Here is a 10190-nt window from a genome sequence, read left to right on the forward strand (position 1 = left end):
TGTAAAAATGTAAAAAAAAAAAAAAAAAAAAGTAATTACCGGCACTTTTGATCAAATTAATGCATTCTTGCATTAGTATGGAAAAAATCATACTAACCTCAAACATTTGAACACTAGTGTATCTGTATGTTAATGACTCAATGACTATGTTGATGACTAACTTGAAACTGAAACAAGAACAGGATAGATGCATCAGATTAGATAGATTCCAAGCTTACCTTTCTTTACACTTAGCTGTTAAACCACAAATTGGACTCAAAATATCCCCTAAGTGCTTTTTATCTTATTGAAATTAACTAACATTTGCTCTCATTTGCTGTTTAAGGCAACCGTTGTGTGCGATATGCTGCTCCTATATTTAGTTTCAAAGCGAGATTTCTACAAAAACATGAAATTCAAGCATACAGAAATCGGGGAAGAGGTGAGTGTTGTTTTTAAATGAATAAAAGGTATTAAATATTTAATTTGAGTCAAACTTGCCTTTGTGATTGATTGCTGGTGTGTCCCCGAGAGCTCCATGGATAGCCAATGCTAGTTCACTACCGAAACACAAGATGGCAGCAGAGATACATAGTTTGGTGCCATGCAAAAACTGTTACTTGGGCAGATGCAGATGCAATGCAGTTTCCAAATATTTACATCAAGCTACATTCCCGTAGTGTCATTATGGAAACATCCAGGATTTAACTGTAATTAAAATGTCCAAAGCACATCTGAGGGAGTGTATGCGAGTGGAAAAGTATAACCACATCTGCGTCAGTAAGTATCTTACTTTTGATCTGTATGCACGTAGGCAGTATGCAAGACTACTGTATTCAAGTCCATGCAACACCACGGCTTCCTGTAGACATCTCTGCAGTGATAGTTACCCTAGCAACGCAGCACATTGACCATACTTGTTTCTTATATAAAGAAAGGAAAGTGAGGCCACATCTTAACCTCCAGGACTCCCACTCTAGCAGCCTTCTGAGAAAGAAACACATTGGGGTTGATAGGAGCATGGGAAATGATCTCAGATATGTATTTGCCCTTCCACAGAAGCCAACCTTGCCCCAGTCAAAGACCGAAAGAGATCTACCGAAGGTAACATACCATTAAAATCATTTCAGCCGCAGATCCCTGTAGAATTATGGCGTATCTCCATAAACAACTTTTCAATTTTAGTTGTGGTCACAGTAATTCTGATCTTTGCTGTGTACAGGAGTGAAGTCTGGATGGCTGCCATGACGACTGACTACTGCACTGAAGAGAGAGAGAGAGAGAGAGAGAGAGAGAGAGAGAGAGAGAGAGAGAGAGAGAGAGAGAGAGAGAAAACACCTCAACACTGGAGCTTCAACAAGACGGCTGGGAGACTTGACACAGAACTGTCAGACATCACTTTTCCTTTCTAAATAACATTTCCTTCCCAAACTACTGAGGAAAGACATTAAATCAGTGTTATGATTTAAGACATAACTAATACCCACTGAATGTGTTCATATTGAGAGGCTTAGGACTGTAAAGGTACACAATTGTATGAGGGTTTTGAGGTCTTTACAAGGTTCCCAAAGTTTTTGCCAATTACCATGTAATGTCTGGATATGTCACCCATATTCAACTCTGGATAATGTATCACCTTAAAATTGCTATTTTTATTTACTGATAGGTGTTTTGTAAAGGTTTTGTTGTTGTTGTTTTTGTTTTTGTAGCAAGCCAACTGTGAGCCTACAATTTTTGTGTGAAATAAATTTTAGACGGTTAGTCAACCATATGAGGTTGAAACTAACCAGCTCTGAAAGACAGAATGGCGAGTGATTTTGGCCTTTTGTTTTAGCTCATTCACAAAACACTGAGCCAAGAAACATAGGATGCTCAAAGGATCTCAAAGGTCTGTTATTTTATTATTAGTAAACAGCCATCTGGACTACTTGATTTTAATGCAGCATTCAATGGTCAAATATATCAGAAATAATGACACATTCCGACCACTTATCCAGGAAACTCTTAGCTGTGCTTGTGTTCTGTCTCTAAAATTATTACTCAAATCAATATTCCATGCCCATATATTTATTTGTATGAAAAGTAGTCATGTAGTCATTGTTGTAATAAAAAAAACATTAAAAAAAAACATTAATCAGGTAGAGTTGAGGGTTTCTGGACACTCGTACTGTCTTTATAACAAATAACAAAATAGTTTTCCACATAACAAAATAGTTTGGTCACTTTAGTTTGGGGACCAATTCTCACTATTAACTATGACTTTTGCCTCAATAAACTCCTAATTTACTGCTTAATAATAGTTAGTAAGGTAGTTAAGTTTAGGTATAGAGGGGATTAAGGGATCTAAAATATGGTCATGCAGAATAAGGCATTTATATGTGCTTTATAAGTACTAATAAGCAACCAATATCCTAGTAACATGCACGCTAATAAGCAACCAGTTAATAGTGAGAATTGGTCTCACTATTGACTGGTTACCAATAATTGAAACTCACATGAAAATAAAACCCTTTTAGGGTGATACAAAACCCCTCTGCTTTGCACTGGCATCCTGATAACTCTGTCTGGGTTTATTTTGCAACAATTGACTTTGCTTTTATTTGTTGGCATTTACCTAAATTTGAGTTTACTTTTTTTATTAAATGATTTACAATCTTGAACAATTTTAAAATCAGACAGCACCATGAAGGATTCCTTGGTTTTATGGTGTACAAAATACTATTTTAAAGAATAGCTACTGTTATAAGTATTATTAGTAGGTAAATTTCATTGATTTTTATCACGTGCAATTGAAAATAATAATAGAATCCTATGTGACAAAACATAAAGAAGGAACCTGAGTCACCTGTGATGTCTTTATTGTCTTTGATTATGTCTGTGTACAAAAAGCATGCAAAAAATAGCATCTTTATATGCTTTGGTACATATTTACATAGTAAGAGTTGCATTCAGTGCTTTCTCGGGACATGCTCTTTTTTGTCTATTTTCTTACGAGTTTTTTAAACAGTTACATTCAGATAAATGCCGCAGAATACAACCGTCTATAAATAACCAGCAATATCAGGCACTCTGACACAAATAACTGGGCAGTACATGAATCAATTCTGATATACTTTTAAATCAAGAAAGGGAAATTAAAAAAGCATAAAGCTTTGATAGCAAGAACATTTTGCAGCTACAAAGTGCCTCAAAATGGGCAATTTTCTCTCCCCTCCTTCAGAGACTCAAATAAGGGAAACTTCTGTGAATGTGGGTAGACAAATGATCAAACCTCATCTATTGCACATGAGCCGAACCCAGAAAAGAAAATAAAGCCTTCACACTTGAGTTGATTGCTCAGACTGAGGTATGGCATATTGGCTGCTGCATATGTTTAGCTTATACAAAAGTCCTGCAGGAAACAATTTAAAGGGGGTTTAGACATTATTTGTTTTGTCTCACATAGATATCAAAAGGAATAGCAAACCTAGGGAGAAGTTTGTAAAAGGTTATAGCAAGTTAAGGGACATGCCGTTCGTCAAGACACTAACATGTGCATAGCATACATCAAGAAATAACTGACAAGACTACTGTACATTTGAGACAGAATGGACAAATGCGATTACACACCCACATATATAAGGGAAGAATGGGGATCATTTAAAGCCATTTGATGAATTTATAAATACACCTTAGAGCTTCTGAACACAGAATATGCTACTCCATTCTCTCTGTATTCTCAGAACAGCAGTGTCCAGAACCTGAGTACCACATACAGAATCTCAATACACAACAGAAACGAGACTCCATTTAATGCCTGAATCAAATACTCCATACAGACAGACCGAGAAAAAAAAACACACTAGTTGTTTGGCACTGAACATGGTTTTCCTGTGTAATTCAGTTTAAAGAGAAAATGGTATGGGCATAATGCTATCTACAAAGAGTGTGTGCGTAAAAGAGGGTCATCGAGAGAAAGAGAAATGGGGGAAGACAGTGAAGAAGGGAAGATTGTGTAGGAGTCAGAAAAACGGACCACCATCTGCTCAGGATATTAGTGAGAATATAATGAAAGTGGTCCACTGCGGTTTATCAATTCGTCTTCATATAAGCAATAATGAGTCCTCTAAATGAGTGACATCGGTTAAAGGTTTCCTCTGAGCATTCGCTGCTTACATAAACAGTTTACTGGAAATAATTGACAGCTGACCTGATTGAGTCCAGTTTTATTCTTGTAAAATTAATTAAAGGGGCAGTTCACCCTGAAATAGTCAAAGCTGCACTTTTCCGTATGAAAGAGGAATGGTGATCCATCCAATTTCATTACATATGAAATAAGCAGCTTGGACATTCTACTAAATATCTCCTTCCGTGTTTCACACGGAAAAAGAAAGTAATAGTTTGGAATGATATGAGGGTGAAGGCCTGTTCTCACCAAGATTAATATTTGGTATGATAAAGATTCATTTGAATGAATGGCTATTAAAGGCACAATATGTAATTTTCGCCGCTAGAGGGCCCTTTAATGCACCTCTTTAGACTGACACAAACATTTGTATGCTGACAATGCAACTTTTTTTTTTTAGAGAGATGTAATCTCTCTTCCATTGCACTGCAAAGAAAACTGGCCAAACAATAAGATTTGCACTTTTGATCATGTCAAGAGCTGCCGCTGTTACATAAACAATGATTTGGTTGTGCTCACGAACAAACTATTTTGCTAAGCAAATGTGAATTATAGACAAAGAATCCAGTGTCGTTTGGTAATCACCATAATAAATACAAAAATCGCAATGGCTGCTCGAAAACATGTAAATACTGTTTGACTGCCTTTCTTCTATGTGACAATTGGTTGTTAGTAATGAAAAACTGCACAGCACTTATAATACCAAAATAACTGGGATATTTCTGCTTTTTAACAGCACCACCTATTTAATAGAGTAAATTCTGTCATTTTCATTCAACCTGTCTGCCTTTTTTTAAACATGGGTCTGAACAGACAAATTGCATACAAAATTCAGACCGAATTTTTGTGCCAAACATTTGTGTTGGTGTGAACTGACCTTGAGAAAATGACAACAGTATTTAATTTTTGGGTCAACTGTCCTTTTAAAACTGAAACACGCTCAGTGAGAGTTTCACAACAATAAAAATCAAATTATTATGAGTGCTCTGTGCTGGTAATCAAATATCTCAATCGCCACTGTGCATTTACAATGATCGTCCACACAGAAACTCTTTGTACTTTCAATACGTGATTCAAAAACTGGGCATGATGGGTTCGCCTGACAAGACAATGCGATGTAAACAAGGGTGTATTGTTTTGGACGGAGTTAATACAGGCCGAGAGGGAATGTGATGACATTGAATGGCAGTTCACTTTCGTTCCACAGCTAAACACCATATTCAGATCCTTCCCTCAATTGGCTTGTCTGTTTTGAGTGAAAGTGACTCCCTCTCTTTCTGCATCAGCGCACACTCGCTTGCCTCGGTGGCATGTTTGCATGTGTGTTCGAGGGCCCGTTAGCACTGCTGACTGACAAATAGGCCTTTTGGAATGTGAAGACTCGGTAAACAATGACACATTTTGTTCCAGCAGAGAGACAAAGCGCTGCGACACAAGAGCCCTGAATCTGCTGCAATCCGAATGCAGGATTTGCGACATTCACAAACATGGAAAATAAGCCCTATTCTAGATAACGGTTATACCGAGCGCTCAAACACGCTGTATGTTTAATGAGAAAGCCCTGTTTTCAAGAATTGACTGAATGTGCAGACAAGAGCCTCTTTTAGTGTCTAGTAGTTACATAAGCCCCTTTGATTCACAGTACAACACTGTGTGTGTGTGTTTATATATTGTATCTGAATGAACTGAAAAAATCTGATGGTATGCAGAAAATTAAAAACAACAGAGATATGGAACCACCATAATATGAAAGAGGCCATATTTCTGCATGCTATGATGGATAGGGTTAAGAATTGCACATTACCATATGCAAAAAGGCAAGATGCCATTGCTATTTTCTACACATGTACAGATGTTATGATGGCAGCACACTGCATCAACGGCATCACTGTTTTTAAGCTTCATGAGGTGCCACACCAAGTTAATAGCATCTTTTGTCTGTGCTGTTTTAAAGCTTATGGTGTAGTCTGTCTTTCACAAAACCTGGCCTAATATAGATTCCATCCAAAATCTATTTGTTTAGCCAGGATGAGAGGACAAAGGTGGAAAGATCCAAATGGGGTGAAGGAGAAAGAATAGTTTTCCGCCACATTATCAAGGCCAGGTTTCATGAGAACCATAGGCAGGTAAAGTGATTCTTGTGAAAAGCCTGAAGGATGACTAGCAATATCAGAATCCAGTTCAATGTAAAGGTAAGCCTCAAGTCTGTGGAAACAGTGTAGTGGAGTGGTTTGGGTCATGATCATCTGCTCAAAAAGCTGGAAGGACAATGAGGAACGCTTCAGGATCTATGAAGACACTCAAGAGGTGGGTGGTTCGTCCTCATGCAAGTCCTCGAGCTCAACTTCTCTACCAGCCTCTCCACTACTCCCCTTTCTGAGAGAGAAAGAAAAACAGAGAGAGAATTTGTGAATCATTGCCTTTCTAAACAATTCCTGCTTTAATCCAGTAGATGATCTTGAAGAAGCAAACTGTTAATCTCTAATCTATAACAACGGTGTCCCGTCTTGCTCCTGGAGGACCACTGTCCTGCAGAGTTTAGTTCCAACCCCAATAAAACACACCTAAACCAAGGTAATCAAGGTCTTCAGGATTATTAGAATGTTTTAGGTAGGTATGCTGGGACAAGATGGAGCAAAATTCTGCAGGATGTTGTCCCTCCAGGACCAGGATCGGACACCTATTAAGTCTGGCTATGCCAATGAAGTATTTTGAAATTTAATTGAAATGAAATTGACAGAGAGAGACTGCAAACTCAAAATGGAAGGCAACCAGCAGCAGTTTGTTTCACTTTTTATTTCATTTAGGGCAGATAAATCTGAAATCAATGATTACACAATATTAAATAATAATTAAAAAACTGCACTGTGAATGGTTTCTTAGAACAAAAAAGAGGAAATTAGCAGAAAATTTATTTTAAAATGTAAATTACATTTACATTAAAAACACTGCAGTTGACAATATCCCATTTAGTTGCTATCAAGTTCCTAAAGTACAACAATATTTTTGAAATCTTGTAAGCTTCAAACCAGCTAGTTCACATTTTTAGTTCTTTCTATTGTAGCAGGCTGGTACCTTATATAGTATGCATTACCGGTCAAAAGAAAAAAAAAGTTAATAGTTAAAAATATAGTTGGATTGTTTTTTTTTAAGAAATGAATGCTTTTATTCTGCAAGGATACATTAAATTGATCAAAAGTGACAGTAAAAAAATGTTTGTGGTTTTGAACTTTCTATTCATCAAAAAACCCTGAAAAAAAAATTACCATGGTTTCCACAAAAATATTAAGCACTGTGTTTTTTGAGCACCAAATCAGCTAATTTGAATGATTTCTGAATGATCATGTGACACTCAGGACTGGAGTACTGGCTGCTGAAAAATTCAGCTTTGCCATCAAAAGAATAAATTGTTTTTTAAAAATATATTGAATTTTAAATTGTAATAATATTTAACAATATAACTGTTTTTACTGTATTTTTGAAATGCCTAACTTCTTTCAAAAACACAAAAAAAAATCTTACCAAACCCAAAACTTTTGAATGGCAATGTATTTGTTTCAGCTGGACTCTCTGACTGCAGCAAAACCGAACAGGTGAGTTCAACCAGCTGATGAAATCTATTCAGCTAAATTCTTTTTCTAAAGCACATCTAAGCACACTGATGTGACAGTAGGTGACTGTACAGCACATTGGTCTACCTTAATAGCATAAAACAAACAAAAAAAATCACTATGTATTTAATGTAATATGCATAATATTAAACAGGTCTGAAGCATTTGTAGGAAGACAGTCTGTGGTTGAAACTATCCAGTAATAAACTCGGGAAGCTAGAAACATTCTGTGATGGAGGAAACACATGAATATGGGAAGGTTCTCTGCAACAGACACAAATGCACACACAGGTCTCAGAATGTACATAGTGGGACTGAATGAAAGACCATGACATGAGGTGTTTCACAGGGTTGGACTCGCCTGACAGTATCACCAAATACTTTCACTGCCATGAAGCAGGAGAAATGCCACACAGGGACAGGATGGAGGCTGATATGACTCATACTTTCACTGACCCGTGGGAATGTATGGAGAAGGACAGGGAATCTGACACAGGGCTTGAGTGACAAATGACAATGACCACCTGTCACAATGAGTTACCTTAATGAGGGCTGGAGTTTAAAAGAGGGCCGGAACGGCCAAGAGTCCCTGTAGCAGAGAGAGACAGACAGTGGAGGAAAGGGAGGAGAGCATCAGCGGTTTCATGTGAAATAAAGCGGCAGAAACCAGGTCATTATAGAGGCTCCTGTGAGTTATTGCTGGTCAGAATGCCACAGGATGTTACATTAATCGGGCACATTAGACTACATTTAAATCATGTTCTGCAGTATAAGTCAATTTATGGAAATGGTACTCATCAGATAATCTTATAAAACTGCAGTCAGAGATAGTAGACTTGCATATACTCTTAGCTTAGTGCTGTTAGAGACAGACAGCATTAGCATCAACAACTGAAGAGAGATGGATGAGCCCAGACGCTTATGAAAACTCATCAAATGCAAAGCATATTTGTCCAGAAGAGACAGCATTTAACCCTTGTATTTGACAAACACCAACAGGAAATATTATCAACTAACTCCAGTCTGGGCTTCATGAGCATATGAATAGGTTGCCCACAGTCAACCTGCGCTCTATGGCTAAAAAATGGAAGCAATTTTTAAGGTGCTGGAGGCCAGAAAAAAGTGCTGAAATGTAATAATGTGCAGCCACATTTTCATCACAGCCAACAAATGTGTAACGATACGGCGATTTCTTTTTCCAAGCTCTGAGGCAGGGTTGGTTCAGTGATGTCCTAACCAGGCCTGAAATGACAACTTTTACACAGAAAGCAAAAAGTGACAACCAATAAGAACATATTTCATGTTTAATAACAGAATGTGATATAAATTGTGACTGATTTTAATGTTATAGCCAATAAACAATACATTTAAGATATTTAAATTGTGTACTACTGAATGTTTTTATGGGGGGTTTTTTCAATGAAATGTATATGTATATACACACACTTACTGTACAGTGCATATTGATGTATATTTGTATTTATTTATATACAGTATATATATATATATATATATATATATATATATACTGTATATAAATAAATACAAATATATATATATATATACTGTATATAAATAAATACAAATATACATCAATATGCACATGTACAGTAAGTGTGTGTTTAGATGAAAAAGGTTATTAACGGTGCAGGAGGTAGTGTATTCAACCTGACACTGAATTATGGATGACATGCAAATGAGCACACCTGACAATTGGAGATTTAAAGGGACAGAAGGATTTTCAAAATTCTGATGATGACGTTCTACCAACTGGGGGCACTGCTGCTTTTTATCAATTCAAACAGAAAAACACTATAACTCAGAGGCAACAACTAACTGACAAATGGCTAATAAAAAAAAAATTATTGAGGTAAATGAAAATACAATTTACTGCCTCTTGGAAAAGGAGGTGATCTGCGGAGTCACCGTATTGATCGACCTTGTTCCCAATCAGATTTCACCTTTGTCAACAGAGAGAGGCCACACCAAACCAGCATGTCAATTTGTTTACAGATCAAATCAAATGACCTTTCAGTTTTGATTGCACGAATAATAACTGCATACGGCACATCTGGAAAAACAACATAACCCATCGCATTCAGCACTGCATTAAAATATTGGCAAGGCTGACTTTGGTCTATATGGGATGCATACAGCGTAGAGATGGGAAGATGCACCGATTGGCAAAAAAAGTTAACGATGCGATGCATCGGTTTAAAAAGTGTGCATCGGATACAAGTTGGCATTTGTATAGCGATGCATCGTTTCTAACATATTTGCAACGGTAAAAAACGATTTATTTATATATAATTACTAGTGGATGGCTACACTTTTATTGTTCGTGCATAACTGACATGTCACGAGTATATTTTTTTAAGTCATGCAAATATATCCATTTTGCTTGCTGTCAGGAGTGGGCGAGGCATACGCGAGTG

At 36.9% G+C, this 10190-nt stretch overlaps 2 protein-coding genes across 9 annotated transcripts in view; one reads left to right on the plus strand and one right to left on the minus strand.

Annotated features, from left to right (window-relative positions):
- Window positions 1–1642, plus strand: part of LOC107664412 (P2X purinoceptor 1) — a 16033-nt gene extending 14391 nt beyond the window's left edge. For 2 of the 4 annotated variants that reach the window (XM_016454972.1, XM_016454973.1), the window contains exons 11-13: window positions 326–421; window positions 1039–1083; window positions 1202–1642. In XM_016454972.1, the coding sequence (XP_016310458.1) occupies window positions 326–421; window positions 1039–1083; window positions 1202–1207 (147 nt within the window). In that variant the 3' untranslated portion in view covers window positions 1208–1642. Of the gene's footprint in view, window positions 1–325; window positions 422–913; window positions 1084–1201 lie in introns of all 4 variants that reach the window. The other 2 variants (XR_001631451.1, XM_016454974.1) reach the window with 2 other exon arrangements.
- A 4690-nt stretch (window positions 1643–6332) lies between these two features.
- The window catches only part of LOC107664416 (calcium/calmodulin-dependent protein kinase kinase 1-like), an 86222-nt gene continuing 82364 nt past the window's right edge, over window positions 6333–10190 (minus strand). For 4 of the 5 annotated variants that reach the window (XM_016454978.1, XM_016454980.1, XM_016454979.1 and 1 more), the window contains 2 exons: window positions 8297–8344; window positions 6333–6520 (listed from right to left, as the gene is read on the minus strand). In XM_016454978.1, the coding sequence (XP_016310464.1) occupies window positions 6445–6520; window positions 8297–8344 (124 nt within the window). In that variant the 3' untranslated portion in view covers window positions 6333–6444. The remainder of the gene's footprint in view (window positions 6521–8296; window positions 8345–10190) is intronic. The other variant, XM_016454982.1, reaches the window with a different exon arrangement.

Source organism: Sinocyclocheilus anshuiensis, unplaced genomic scaffold (assembly GCF_001515605.1).
Source record: "Sinocyclocheilus anshuiensis isolate Anshui unplaced genomic scaffold, SAMN03320099.WGS_v1.1 scaffold351, whole genome shotgun sequence".
NCBI classification, from domain to species: domain Eukaryota; kingdom Metazoa; phylum Chordata; class Actinopteri; order Cypriniformes; family Cyprinidae; genus Sinocyclocheilus; species Sinocyclocheilus anshuiensis.